This window comes from Fringilla coelebs (genome assembly GCF_963513975.1).
Source record: "Fringilla coelebs genome assembly, chromosome: 20".
Classification (NCBI taxonomy): domain Eukaryota; kingdom Metazoa; phylum Chordata; class Aves; order Passeriformes; family Fringillidae; genus Fringilla; species Fringilla coelebs.
In genome coordinates, this window is record NC_140046.1 from 4,036,756 (window position 1) to 4,051,560 (window position 14,805).

The window sequence follows — 14,805 nt, forward strand, 5'->3', positions numbered from 1 at the left end:
GTGAGTGGTGAGGGTGGAGCACTGGAAATGCTGTTGTGCAAACTAAAGAGCTCTGTGCTTCATGCCATGAGGAAAGGCCAGAACAAAAGCTTCACATGACTTCCTTGTGTCCCTCGTACCCCTGCAGATCCGCACGGAGCTGGAGATGCAGATGGTGTGTAACCTGCGGGAGTTCAAAGAATTCATTGACAATGAGATGATAGTGATCCTTGGGCAGATGGACAGCCCCACACAGATATTTGATCATGTCTTTTTGGTGAGTCTAACAGTGAATACAAAAGTAAACGCTCCTAACAATTTTCACTATGGGTTGGTTGACTCAGGGGCCTCTGGAGGAAGTGAAAGGAATTCTGAAGGAAAGGTTGGTTGATCCTGGGATCACATACTCTTAAGACAGTAATGAACAAGAGCAGCTTGGCTTTTTGGCTGTACTAAACCTTGCCACATAGCATCAAGCTGTAGACCCTAGTGGATGGAAGGGACAAGGTCTTAATTCTAACAGTTTCTCAGGGCTGTTGCCATTGATGTAAAACCAGTTTTGTGGCTTTAACTGTCCAGGGTACCCACATGCCAAGTTCTTGTGTTTGGGGAAGACATAACATAGTAAAGAGGGAGGGGAGCTGTGTGACATCCAGGTGGAATGAACACTCTTTTAACATGGAAAGCTCTGAGTTTTTGTGATCCAGGAGGAACAGAGTAAACTAACAAAGAATCCTGGAGATAAGTCACTTAAGGAAACATAAACATTTTGCTGTTTAATGTTTTGCTTGCTTAGTTGCTGCTGGGGCCTGTCTTAATTACTGCAGCTCCTTCTGGTGAGTCAGCGCTCCGCTGGATTTCCCAGCCCTGGAGCCATGGACACAGGTTTGGTTGGGCTGTCTAGCCTGTGAGGTTGGCTCAACTTTAAACAAAGCCATTCCTCTTGGACCAGCTGGTCTTTCCAAATGAAGAGGGCCTCTCCCAATCTCTGGCTCAGAAGGGATGGTCTCTGTTAATGTGAGCACTCCCAGGATATCATGTTGGGGTAGAGCCAGGAAACTTGGAAGTACCTACAATGTAATGGATTTTTTTTTTTGCAGACTATGTGTTATAAGGAGAGAGAGGGACCTGTTACAGGCTTATGGTGCTGGCCAAAACCTGTTACAGGCAGCTGGATGCACTGCAGGGCTTGGAGTCTTGACTCTGAGGGCATTTAATGGGGAGAAGACTTTCAAGCAAGGCTTGCAGGCAGGACCAAGAAGAGCTGTGGTTAATGTGTGAAATAAAAGTGTTTGCAGAGCAGCTGCTGTGGTGAGGAGCAGTGCTGCTGGGGCTGGGCACCAGCTTCACCCAGCAGTTTGTGTGCTGCAAGGCAGGGTTGTGTTGTGAGGGCTCAGAGAGGCAAAGAGCGGTTTCCTTCCAGGTGGATGCAAGAGCCCTGTGGAATCATTTAAGGAGTGCTAAAAGAACTAAGCAAGAAATAAGAGAACTGATGATGTTGGTAATTGTGGATCAAAGGACAGGAGAAAAGGCTTTCACCCCTGCAGCATTGTTCTCCCTACCTCTGGAAACTGGTGGTTCCCAGGCCTGAATTAAATTGTTCTTCCTTGACTGAAAGAGACAACATTAAACTGAGTCTGGGCCTTGGTAAATACAATCAGTCATCTTCATCTGGATCATCTTTCCATTTGGGAGCCATTTTAGGGCAGGGAAGCAGAGAGCTTGTGCACCTTAAATTTTGAAGGAAGCCTTTGAGTGGTTTTGTCCTCAGTCAGGTTTGTGTTTGAGCAGGAAGCAAGCAGCTTGGAGCCCTTTGTGTGCTGCAGAGGAGAGGGTTACCTAGCCAGGGTTAGTTAAATATCTTCATTTCTCTCCTCACACAGGCTTTGAACATGGGGAGAAGAGGTGTAACCCAAGTGAGCTTAGGTGTTGCTGCCTTTGATGTTTGAGATGGGTGTTTCATGTATAAACAGCACCTGGATGGTTCTTAAATGCAGGCAGCTTCCCCTCTGTGGGGCAGAACTGGCAGCAGCCTCCAGGGGAAGGGTGGAGTGGTCCTGTCTTGCTGAGGTTGATTTGTCAGTGGTTTGCAGGAAGTGCCAAGACAGAGTGCTGGGCTCTTGTTGGCAGAGCTGCTTCTTGTTGCAGAAGGGATCTGGTTAATGGGGTGAGAGAAGGTGCTGAGCATCAGTTCTGGTTGCTCCTTGTGTACCCCTGTGCTCAAAGGACCCCCAGCTCTCCAACCCTTGGCTGGTCAGCTTCCTCCTCTGGTCCACTATCCCTCCCTCCACCAGTTGCCTGGCCTTGCCTTCCTTCTGCCTGATGTGTCCCTTTGCATGTTTTCCCTGCAGGGCTCAGAATGGAATGCCTCCAATTTGGAAGATTTGCAGAACAGAGGGTGAGTAGCTTCAGGCCATCAGCTTAAAAGCAAGAGCCTGGCCACACTTTTCTGTGCAACAAACTCCATTCCCTACCTGCTGTGTAACCTGAGTCTTATTTAAGGGATTGCAGATCCAAACAAGCTCTTGCTTCCTCCAAACTCCTTGTCCCACAAGCAGGCACCTTAATGTAGAAGAATCTTACCCTGACCTTGGCTAATGTCCCCAAGGCAAACAAAGGAAGGCAGCAAGCTCATAGCTATAAGTAGTAAAAAGCTGCAATTACTGAACTGGATGCTGCATAGTTGGCTCTGTGCCCTCAGCCCCAGCCCATAGTTCTGGACTGATTACAGAGGCACTTCGGACCTCCAGGCTGTGCAGGAAGGAAAATGTGGAGAAGAGCATTTGTTCCTCTGAGTGGGGCCCAGTAGGAAGTAAAGTCCTGTAGGAACCCCACCAATGGGTTCCTCTGTTTCCTGCCCTTTCTACTTTTCAAGTTTAGATAGTCCTTTCTCTAGACCAGGTGGTTATAAGCACCAAGATTGTGCAATTAAATAATTATTCATGGGTTTGGCTTATTTGTGACAAACCAGTGGAAAAAAGTAATCATGCTGCTGAACTGATAGTGTAATTCTGTACCTCAGAAATTCAGCCTGGCAAAATCGACTCTTCCTGGTGAGCTCAGGGTCTGCTGTGGTTTCCTTGAGTCCAACAGGTCCTACTTGATTGCTAGTGATCTCATACCTGCTTGGGAAAAGGGATGTCACCCTCTTGCAGTTCCCTTGTTCTGCCTGATATCCCAGCATGAGTGCATTTCATAAGCATCTTACGAGTAACCCTCAGGGCTAAAAATACTGAGTGCTGTGTACATAAATACCACATGCTTTCTCTAGCAGTTTCCTTTCCAGAAAATTTAGGGATAAGAAATAAATCCTCCCCAGTGGCTCATTGTCTGTTAAGTCTCTCTGTCGTTGTTTTATGTGTTTGTTTAGCTCTGGTGTTACGGGGAGGCTCAGTCTTCCATCTTCCTGTGGTTTTGGTGCAGCAGGAGGAGAGATTCACAAAGGGCTTGGAGAAGGTGTGCAAACACTAATTGCAGGAGCTCCTGTGGCACAAGTGTTGCTGACATGTAGAACAGAGGTGGTGGGCAGTGTGACCTGACATTGTGCAGAGGAAGTTTCTATCCATGGATCTCTGTTATCAGGCTCTAAAGTGCCCAGCAAAACCTATTGTCTGTGTTAGCTGCTGCTTCCTTGCATTAATTCCTGTTTCCCTGGAATTTTGTTGAAGAGTGCACTTCCAAATGCCCTTGGCAAGGCAAAGCAAGGCTGCAGTGTAGCAGTGGGACATCTCTTTGAACTGGCTGTGTTTCTCATGCAGGGTACGGTACATTTTGAATGTGACTCGAGAAATAGATAATTTCTTCCCTGGGCTCTTTGAATACCACAATATCAGGGTTTATGATGAAGAAGCTACAGATCTTCTGGCTTACTGGAATGATACCTACAAATTCATCTCCAAGGCAAAGTAAGTCTTTTCAGAAAACACAACACACCCATTTAGAAGATATATACTAAGCTTTTTGTTTTCCTGCTGATTTTCTGAACTGATTTTCCTCCTTGCCTACCTAGCATCACATCATTTTCATTTTGTGATTTGCAGTAGAAGAGCATCTCTGGGCTAGAGGCTGCTCTGAACTGCTTAGTATGTCTCTGGGATGTGTTTCTAAATTGTGACACCAGGTTCTCTTTTCACTTGGAATATGGCTTGATGCCAGTGGGCCTTTTGGGCTGAGCTCAAGGGTACCACACTAGCCTTCAGAGGTTTTCCTGTATCTCTGTGTTTTTCCACTTTGCAATAACAGCTTCAGAAGAGCTGTTGTAACAAAATCTCTTAGGAATATTAACAAGACCTTGTTCTTCAGTTTTTTTTGTATGTCTTGCTCCAGTTTGTAAATTGGATTATCAGATCACATCCCAGACTCCAGCTGTGGCCACAGTGTTGAAAATATGTTCGATAATTCTCTGGTAAAGAAGTTACTGTTTTTTTGTTTTCTGTTTAGTGATCCTCTTTTGTTCTTTCTCCCACTTTAGGAAAAATGGTTCTAAGTGCCTGGTGCACTGCAAGATGGGAGTGAGTCGCTCAGCCTCCACGGTGATTGCCTATGCCATGAAGGAGTACGGCTGGAACCTGGACAGGGCTTACGACTACGTGAAGGAGCGGCGCACGGTCACCAAGCCCAACCCCAGCTTCATGCGGCAGCTGGAGGAGTACCAAGGGATCCTGCTGGCCAGGTGGGTGCAAGGATTGATCCTCATTTTCCATGCTGAGGTGTAACACTACAATGGTTGACTCCATTTCTTCAGGCAGAGCTTGGATGGCTGTGTTGTGCAAGGTCGGGTTCTCAGGAAAGGTAGCGCTCTGTTTTCAGGGTTAGCTCAGCTTGGGAAGGTGGGTGTAACCAGGAGCTGTCAGGAAGCTGTTTGACTTCTAGGATGTTTGGTTTTTGGAAAGTAGCATCCCATGAAGTGTTATCTGAGTGCAGCATTCAGAGTTATGCAGGCTCCAGCAGAGATAAATGATGTCCCTGTTGCTTGTAACATCACTTGGCAGGGAACTCGCTTTGTCTCCTCGCAGTTCCCTGTTGAACATGCCCCTCCTCAGCAGCTGGTCTGGTTTTATTTAGATGCCTTTGCTAAGTGTTGGTGTGAGGGGAGGGGACAGGATGTTCTGTGCATTGCAACAGTGGTGTTTATTCCTGCCTGGAGTCCTGAGGCTGGTCTGGAGCTGGGCCTGGGTATGGGCAAGTGTGTTGTAATCCCAAGCCAATCACCTGACTAGCAAAAAGACATAAATATTGCATGTTTCTAGGCTGTGTTAAGCAATGTATTCACGTGATCAGCAGGAAGGAGGTACTGATACTCTGTTTTGTCAGGTTATGGTATTTTGTTTGGGATCCTGGTGTGCTTTGCCTGGGAGCAGATCTGCAGCAAACAGAGTTACCCAATCTGAGCCTCCTGCCACAGGAGGTGATCTTAGCAGGTTTGGACCAAAGTAAACAGTAAATTTCAAAGCTTTTTGGTGCAACTGGGACATGCCTGCTTTTTGTAAAATCATTTAGATTGGAAAATAGCTTTAAGGACTAGTCCAGTCATTGTTTTATATGCTGTTATTTACAGCAGCTCTGTCACTCATGTACTGTCTTTAGCGCACACTTCTTACCTCTGTCCCCTGCTTGATTTTTGTCTCTTCATGTCCGTTCTGTCCACTTTCATTGTAATAACTTCTTCTTCTTCCTTTGCTCTCCACCTGTTCCCAGCAGCCTGACTGTGTTTGTTGCTGGGCCAGGCCTGGATTCCCAATTTTTACACCAAACCCTTGGTCTGAGCTCCCCTGTCACTGGAGTGTGCTTCCTCTTTCCCTCTCTGCACAAGTAAACAACCTCAGGGCTCCTCCAGACTTATTCCCTGACCAGGTGCACTCAGAGAATCTTCATCCACCAGCTCTTCCCATCCTTCCTCTCCCCTGCTCCCCAAACCCTGCCTGCCACAGTGACCCTCATTCTTTCTAAAAAGCAGCCAAGTAGTATCAAGTCTCAGGACAGATCACGTGGAATAGACAATTTTAAAAAGTAGTGCCCTGCTGGACTGAAACCCCTTGAGACAGACACCACACCTGCCTTGGGTGCCTCATGTGACACCAAACATGCTGCTGGCACCAGTTAGTAAAGGTCAGTGCTTAACTCTGGCCCAGAGGTGACCTGCCCAGTGTAGTGTGCATTGAGCAGACTGGAAAATTAGATCTCATTGGTGTAGATTGGATGGAGAAAAAGAAGTTTTTTTAGGTGTGAAAAATGCACCAACAGGTTGGTGAACACCTGTGAGGAGCTCTGGTATGGGAGCAGCTGGTATCTCACATCTTCCAGCCCTGAGCCCAGCAGTTGGTTTGGGTAATCTGCCAGTCTGGTAGCTGGTGACATGCCTGCAAAGCCACCCTGTACAAACATTTTGGTTAAGGATTATTTTTCCCTGTCTTTTAGTAATTTATTTTTTGGAGGTATATCTTTCCTGCTGCCACCATTTCTAGCATGTGGCCTCCCTTCTACTGAAGTCCTACCCTGCTCTGCAAGTCCCTGTACAATGGCACAAACAGGATTGCTTGTGAGGCTTTAAAAAATGCAAGAGCAACGTGTTACATCTGTGTAGGATGAAAAGGCCTGCAGTAAATGAAGCTTCACTGAAGCAAGGAATGGCCCCTCCATGCTGCAGAGACTGTCCCTCTTTATCTCAAAGCTGCTTTTTTCCCCTCTTTCTTTGTGTTATTTAGCTTTGCCCTCTGGCTGCATTGTTTATTGCTGCAGTATTCCAGGACAGGTAAAAAAAAAACAAAACCAAAAAAACCCCAACAGATTGACACTCATGTGACTGCTCCAGTTTCAGGGGGAAGGTATGTGAGGGCAGCCATGTGCTCACACTATCCAGTTACGGTTTTGTGCTGGGGTTATAGCAACTGGGATATGTTTTCCAGCTGTAAAATGAAAACCCCCTGCCTGCTTTTAGTCACAACAACAAGTGTGTTTTGCTCTTTGGGACTGTCATACTTCCTGGGGTTAGTTAAACTGTCCCCTCCCTCTGTTGATAAACACAGCAAGGCTGAGCCAGGCCTGTTTCTGTTATTAGTTATAGATAAGTTACAGGAAACCAGTGTTTGGGATCTCCTGTGCCTTCTGCAGCTTGTGAATCAACAGCAGTTTTATACCCAAGCCTGGAGAGCTGGTGGGAGGTGTGGAGGGCTCCTGGTCCAAAGCTGGTGTGGGTACAAGCACTGGGGATGTTTCCCACGAAGGTCAAGAGGCAGCTGTGGGCTCTGGGAAGGGAAGTGGGCTCCTGTTCTCTGACCTGCACCTCATGCAGGTTGTCAGACTGGGGAACTGTCAGATTGGAAGATTGCACAGCACACCTCTGCCAGTGGTGCTTGACATCTGGTTTGGTCCTCAGATCTGTGCCAGTTGTTCACACTGGAGGATTATTTTGACTTTCAAAATTAAATGTGCAGCAGAGAGCTGGATCTGAGCACTGAAGTGCCCTCAGAAAACACCAGCAGCTGCCCAGGCTGTATGAGCAGAGATGTCAGATGACATTCCATACAGAGCCCAAGCAAGAACCTGCCTCAGGGACAAGCCTGTTTCTGCTGCCAGTGTCAGACTGCTCCAAAACCCTCTGGAGAAGGAGCATGTGCACCCCAGGACAGTGTCTTTGGCCTCTGATCCTGACCCTCCTCTCCAGTGACAGGACCTGATTCTGCCCTGTGTCTCACAGGAAGGTTGTCACTGATTATAGGGTTGGTAGGATAAATCTGCAGTGGATTATTTTCCTTAGCTTTTGGGCACCCACAACTGAACTGGCACATGGTAATTAGCTGAGCACCATCTGTTAATTAACTTACCATGGCCACTGGATGTGTCTGGGAGCGCCTGCTCATGCTAGCAAGGGACTGGAGGGGTTTTGCAAGATCTGCAGCTCCAAGGAGGTTTCTGTGGTTTCTGTGTTCCTCCTAGGGGCAGTGGGTGGAAACACATCCCTGTGGCCGTGGCCACTCAGCAAACCCTGGCAGCCTGGGCTAGCTGTGGCATTTCGTGGCAAGAAGTTGCCTGCAGTGCTCTCTGTAAGCCCAGGTGCATGGGTTGGGGTTTTTGGCAGGTGGAGCTGAGGAAGGTGATGCAATGCCACTGGCAGTTATTTGGCCTTTTGATGGCTCAGTCTTTCCTAAAGGGGCTTTCCAGGAGCTGGAGGAGTTCTGAGCTTCCTTCCTGTGGAAGGTGGGTGGTAATTTGGGCTGTGTGTTTACTGTTGAGGATGTCTTGTGTGTTTTTGCACACACCCGCCTCTACTCATCCCACCCTTTCCCTTGGTTACAAGAGCCAGTTATTGATAATTGAAGTTATTCAGAGAAGGAATCATGAGGGAAATTGGACTTTATTCAGTGTCCACCACCTGCTTGTGTCCAGCACAAGAGGTTCTCTCCTTCTGGTCACCACTCAGCTGCTAGCAAATGGAAAAATGCTGGCTGAGAAAGACGAAATTCTGCAGCCAATTAAACATTGCATTTGAGTGGATGGATCCAGCACTGCTGAGGAATAGGGAGGGATGTGGGGAGCAGAATTGGAATTTAGCTCCTGGAAAGTGGCTCGTTACTGGGTCAACTTCTCCAGCAGCAGGTCTGGCCCTGAACTGTTCAGGTGAAGCCACAGCTGTGGTCAGTGACTCCAGCATTTGGCACAGTTTCTGTTGTAGGTTGTGTCTCTTGCAACAAGGTGGATCTGGCTGTGGTATGTAGAAGTTACTCACTGTTTTCTTTTGCTCTCCTTCCCTGCAGCAAACAGCGGCACAACAAACTCTGGCGCTCACACTCGGACAGCGACCTCTCAGATCACCATGAGCCCATCTGCAAGGCTGGGCTGGAGCTGAACAAAAAGGAGATCACCACCTCAGCTGACCAGATCTCAGAGGCCAAGACCAATGACAACCAGCAGCCCATGTCTCCCATCTACTCAGCTGAGCTGGACAGGGAGCAGCAGCTCCCAGAGGACACAAACATGATCGAGGACATGTGTGTGAAGGAGAGAAGGATCCACTTAGAGTTTACTTGCAGAGACTTCCACACTGAGCAGATGGAGGACAAGCTGAACCTGAACAATATCAATGGCTGTACAGCAGGGTGTTGTGTAGACTCTGTCCCCCGTGACAACTGCCGTGCTTCTGAGGCCTTAATGCAGCTCCAGCACCCCTTGGAAATAACGGAGTTTCCTGATCTGACAGTGGATGATCTGGAAAAAGATGCCCTTAAGCCTGATATGAACGTGCACTTGGTTCCCATGGAAGAATTTACTTCATGCTTAAAAGACTTTCCCCAGTCCCCAAACCAGAATTCCCTAGGTCTCCAACAGAACCCTCAGCCTGAAGTGACAGACCTCAGCACAGACAGGATTGATTTCTTCAGCGCTTTGGAGAAATTCGTGGAGCTCTCCCAGGAGAGCCGGTCCCGAACCTGCTCCCATTCCAGGCCAGAGGAGCAAGGGACTGGGAGGAATGGGGTCTCCAGGGTGCCTGTGCTGGAAGTGCCAGCTGCTGCAGATGGGAGTGCAGATGCTCGAAGGAACAGCCCTGGAAACTCTCCTCAGCCATCTGATGACTCTTCCACAGATGAAGAGCAACAAAAGGTTAAAATAACTTGCTCAGGTTTTTTAGGAAATGCTGCTCGACCCTATCTCTGGGCTGTTTTCTGCTGGCTGTGGGGTGGGTGTGGATGGGATTTTCTAGACACAGAGTTTGGGGAGGGATTGCTAGAGGCTTCTCCCTTCCTTCACTTTTAGATACTTGCCCTTTTCTGTACTTTTTCCTTAAACATCAGTTTGCTGGCATTGGCAAGGCCATGAGCCGACCTTGACCTGACCTGCTGTGCTGTTCTCATGAGAAACTTATTTTTGAGTTTTGCATCAGGAGAGCAGAAAGGTGGGACTTGACCCACTAATATAGCCAGACCCTGAGCCCAGCCAACATCCAAATTGGCATGGATATTTATCTGACTTGAGAAATCCACCAAAGAATGGGGCAAAACTGGCCCTGTTCCCTGGTTGGGAAGCACCAGCATTGGGGTAGTAAATCAAGGCAGGTGTAGAGCTTCCACTGCTGGAGGAAGAAATTAACCTGTCCAAGTCTGGAGTGATGGGATTGGGCACGTCATGGCTCACTTCTCTTGGGTAGAGAGATGGTCTGGACAAAATTTAGTAACCTCTAAATTTAGGGGCCTTTTTCTTATAATTGCTTTTCAGCCTCCAGGACTCTCACAGGGATTGATGATGTCCGGAGCCATCATTTTCTGGGAGCTTCTCTTATTTAAATTCCATCCTGCATTGCTTGAATCTTTTCCATCTCCATGTGAGGCAGTAAGGCTCTTCCAAATATAATAGGCCAATGCTCTCTCCTGTGATTTGGCAGAGAGTGTCTGTGGGGACTGGGAGTCCCCCTAGCCATTTTCCTCTGGGAAATCAGAGCATTTCAATGCTTGGTCATTCTTTTTGCTGTTCTTCTGTTTGCTCCATACATGAGGAGAATTTGTCGTGTTTTCAGGTCAAAATGGTATTTTAGCAGTATTAGGATTCTTTTTGTTTGTTGGACTTTCCTTCATTTAGAAAAACAAAAAAAGCTACCTTTGCCTTGCAGTTTGTTGCAATTAAGGTTCTTAGATCTTAGTCTAAGTGCCAGTCCAGCCTGGAGTATGTTAAATTCAGTCCTAGAGACAGTAAAAAACCTACATAAGTGATCACTGCCACACGCTTTTTTTGTTCCTTTGGGGACGTGCACCCCTATTTTCTCTAACCTGCTGCTGTTTGCTCCATGTCAGCACAGCTGATGCACTTTGTAATTCTCCTGTTTGTGTGTTGCAGGAGGTCCCTGAGCTGCCTGGTGCAGGTCATCTCACGAGATCCCACTCAGAAAATGCCATTTCTGTGAAGGAAATTATCACAGAGATTGAGTCAATCAACCAGGGAGCAGGACCTGCCCAGCAGAAGGAGAGTTCAGCCAACCTCAGCCAGACACCAAAGAGGAACACGGTGCATGACCTGCCAGTGGAGGTGATTTGGGCAGCAGAAAAGTTGGAACAGAGTGAAGGAGCCTGTGCTGGACACCAGGAGAAGGAGAAGGACCCTCTGCCAGCTGAGCAGGAAGAAGCCCCGTCTCTGTCATCTGGTAGATCAGACCTTGAGGAAAGCAGCTCTGGGGAGCAGCAGGAGCCTCGTGGCTCCATCAAGCCCGAGCCCAAGTGGTGCCCCGGCTCTGTCCGGCGAGCCACGCTGGAGTTCGAGGAGCGCCTGAGGCAGGAGCAGGAGCACCAGCACACGGCCCCAGCCTGCACTTTACCCACCCGCAAGAACTCCAGGAACGACTCCCCTGCTGCCGAGCTCCTGCCACGGGGGAAGAGCGAGGAGCCGCCCCTGGAGCTGGCTCCGGAGGGGGACAAAGCGCAGGAGGAGCCGCTGCCGCCTCCTGGGGCAGAGCAGTCGGTGGGCAGACACCTGCCTGCACCCCTCGGGGCCCCTGCCCAGGAATCCCTGCCCGCAGAGCCCAGCCCGGGGCAGGAGGCAGCGGCACAAGAGCGCAGGACAGTGGTCTCGTTTGACGGGACGGAGGAGCCATCCCTGCCCTCCCTCCTCCCAAAGAGAATCGAGATCATCGAATACACCCTGACGGTCAAGCCTGCGGAGCAGCGCCCCCGTACAAGCTGTGAGCAGGGCGGGCTGGCCCCGGCCGCCCCGTCTTTGGATGAAAACTTGAACCCCTCGATGTGCTCGGAGAAGGCTCCAGCGGATCCTTCGCCGCCGGAGCACGCGGTACGCAAGCAGGCTGCCTTCGCCGTGGGCAGCCCCGGCAAGGAAGGCAGTGGGATATCTGCTCACCCTGGTGCTGCTTCTCCCTCTGCCCAGGTGACCTGTCCACCTCCAGCCAGCCTCGAGCGCTCTCCTTACCCCTGTGTGATTCACCTGGAAGGTGTCACCGAGCAGAGCACGGGTACAGACGATGAGCCTGTCCCACTATGTGGCACCGAGGGAGATGTGACTCTGCCGTTCAGGGACGGTCCCAAGCCTCTCTGCGGGGGCAGTGCTGGCATCTCGAGGCAGCAGAGCGGCGAGGACTTCACCAGGCAGTGTGCTGAAAACATGGACCTTCTGGACATCTCGTTCCTGTGTTACAGCCTCCCTCACAGCTCCAGCAGCCTCAGCGTGGAGGAGCGCTCCAGCAGCCCCGGGCCAGTCAAGCAGCGGGCAAAGGAAATAGAGGCTCGGATCCGGCACGCAGGGCTCACCAGACCCTCCCACATGAAGCGCTCGGCATCCCTGGCCAAACTGGACCGCCTGGAGCTCTCCAAGGACGACTTACAGGACAGGGAGGCGGCCTCTTCCAATGCCAACCCCGTGCTTCTCACCTGCGTTGCCCTCGGTCGAGGCTTTTGTGGGGGGAGGTCGGAGAGGGGCTCGGAGAGCGGGTGTGGGAAGCATCGCCTCTCCTCCCCAGAGCCCACAAAGCATTTTGTGGAACAGCTCAGAACAGCTGAGTGCATTGCCCAGAGCATGCCCGTGGAGAGGCCGCTGGCTCAGTACGCCAAAGAGTGCAGCTCCAGCCAGCAGAGTTTGTGCTCCAGTGCAGATCCGACGTGGACTAGCTCCGGGGAGGGCCCTCCGCTGCTCCAGGTGCAGGTCCTGGACTCCTTGTCTTCATCTCAAGCTCTGGCTGTTGCCCCACGGCAGCAGCACGGGAGAACTCACCCTCTGAGGAGGCTCAAAAAGACCAATGACAAAAAGCGGACAACCAATCCCCTCTACAACACGATGTGATCCTGGGCCCTTGGCTGTGATTTCTTACCCAGAACCTGTGGTGTTGCTTTCACGCAAGGGGCAGGTGTAATATAAGGAACATGCACTTTATTGGTTAATTTTATATATATTGTCATTTTACTGTTCCTGGCGCATGTAGGTGTGGGTTGGTTCTTCTGTGTGTGACTCTGACTGCAGGACTGTTTGGGTTTTTTAAGTTTAACTCAGATAACCTCAAATGTTCTTTTTTTGTTGTTGTTGTTTTTGATAGTTTGTTTTAAAAGAACACCTTTATAATGAGAAAATTGATGTTGGCTTGCTTTGGCAAGGTGGAGTTTTTTGCTTACAACCAGATCCTAGTTCCTGACTTGAATTTTCCCCATGCCTTGAAATGGTGCTGGGCAGTTGGTGGGGTGAGAGCCCCTGTAAATGTGAAGGTTGTGCCAAGGTCCCTTTGTTTGGCATTTCTTTTATTCTGCAAACTGGAACTCCACCATGCTGGCAGATCCCCCACAAAGCTGCTTCAGGATAATCACCCTGGGCTCAATTCAGCTGGTGCTTCCCCATAAGGAGCACACAGGGGTAAATCTTCCCAGTGGTTGGGCTCTAATAATCCTGGGCAGCACCAAGACCAGCTCTCCCATCTGCCATGGGGCACACAGAGCTCTCTGCTCTGTGCTGAGGTGGGGCAGAGCTCCTCCAGGAGCTGCCAGGTTCACCTCTACCCCCAAAGCCAGTGTTCTTTTAAAACAAATGTCTCATTAGGGTTTTAACCCTCCCATTACTTGAATACTGCTGTGGGCCTTCCAAGTTCATGGCCATATCATCTGTCTTCTGCCCTCTGCCCCAAAGCTGTTCTCGTGCTGCCTGAGTTTCCCTCTGCCCTCTGCCATGCTCACGGGTGTTTCTGGTGGCTCCCAAAACTTGAGCTCTTTTTGTTACATGACATACTGCCCTTAATGCATAGCTTTGTCCTCTCTGCTGTCACTCCTAACTCTAGACCCAGAGGGAAAATATTTTCTGGAAGTTTATTCTTTTTTGGAGGTTTGTTCTTTTTTTTTTTCTTTTTTTTCTTTTTTTTCCTTTTTTTTTTTTTTTTTGCCTAAATTGTATATATGATATTTATATAATTTTTTTTTGTCTTTTCTATGTTTTTTTTTAAAAAAAAGAAGGGCAAGACTGCATTCTGTAAACTGGAAAACAAACCCACGTGACTCAAACTCAGTGCTGTTCTTTGTGATCTGCACAGACATGGGAGTGGATTTGACATTATAAGCTGTCTTCCCTTTCCAAAAGTGAGCCTGGATGCCAAATGTGTCCCTTCTCCTTCAGTCCTGTGTGAACCCCCGTTGTCCCACTGTGGGAGGTGCACTGTCTGTCTGTCCATCTCCTTCCTGCTGGAAGCTGGGGTCCAGGGGTGCCAGTTGGACATGGAAAGCCTTTGGCTGCTCCGGGCCATTCTGCAGGTTCTTGCTTCCCTGGAGGAACTGTGTGTGAAAGCTCTCCTCCAAATTTCACCTAGTTATTTTGTGGTTTCTGAGCAGTTTGGCTAAATCAGAGCTCCTCATTTCTAGCTGTGTGCATCAGCAAGTTGTCCCTGTGCTGTAGGAGCAGAGGGAAAGGCCAAGGGGAGCTCTGGGTCCTGTCCACAGTCCTGTGGCAGGTCCTGTCTGAGCTGCTGCTTGGCTGGGGCCCAGACCTGCCCTCTGGGGAGGAGCAAAGCAAAGAGAAGATGCAGAGTGGCTCAGGCTGCTGAAGCCCAGCATGGAGAGGACGCGGTGTGGGAGGAGCAGCAGCCAAGCTCATGCCTAGAAAGCAGCCCTAAAGCTGCAGGGCCTTGCAGGCTCAGATGGACAAACTCCCCTTGAGCTGGAGAGGAGCACGTGGCACTGGAGCACTCCGGAGTATTGGGAAGCAGCATCTGCCTGCCCTGGGGAAGGGGTGTGGAGGTGTCCTCAGCCTGCAGCTGCTTGGCAAGGTAATGCCACCTTGCTGCCCTCCTGTAGCCCCCAGGGTCCTCCTGTGCTGCCTTGCAGCCTGAGCAAGGTCTGTGTCTGTCTGTGCTCCAGCAGCCAC

The 14,805-nt window shown here is 49.7% G+C and overlaps 1 protein-coding gene across 2 annotated transcripts in view; it reads left to right on the top strand.

The window, feature by feature from the left end:
• Positions 1 to 14,180, top strand: part of SSH2 (slingshot protein phosphatase 2) — a 48,278-nt gene extending 34,098 nt beyond the window's left edge. For both annotated transcript variants that reach the window (XM_084219310.1, XM_084219311.1), the window contains 6 exons: positions 128 to 256; positions 2,331 to 2,377; positions 3,738 to 3,884; positions 4,451 to 4,651; positions 8,733 to 9,576; positions 10,804 to 14,180. In XM_084219310.1, coding sequence (XP_084075436.1) covers positions 128 to 256; positions 2,331 to 2,377; positions 3,738 to 3,884; positions 4,451 to 4,651; positions 8,733 to 9,576; positions 10,804 to 12,750 — 3,315 coding nt within the window. In that variant the 3' untranslated portion in view covers positions 12,751 to 14,180. The remainder of the gene's footprint in view (positions 1 to 127; positions 257 to 2,330; positions 2,378 to 3,737; positions 3,885 to 4,450; positions 4,652 to 8,732; positions 9,577 to 10,803) is intronic.
• Positions 14,181 to 14,805: the final 625 nt, after the last annotated feature.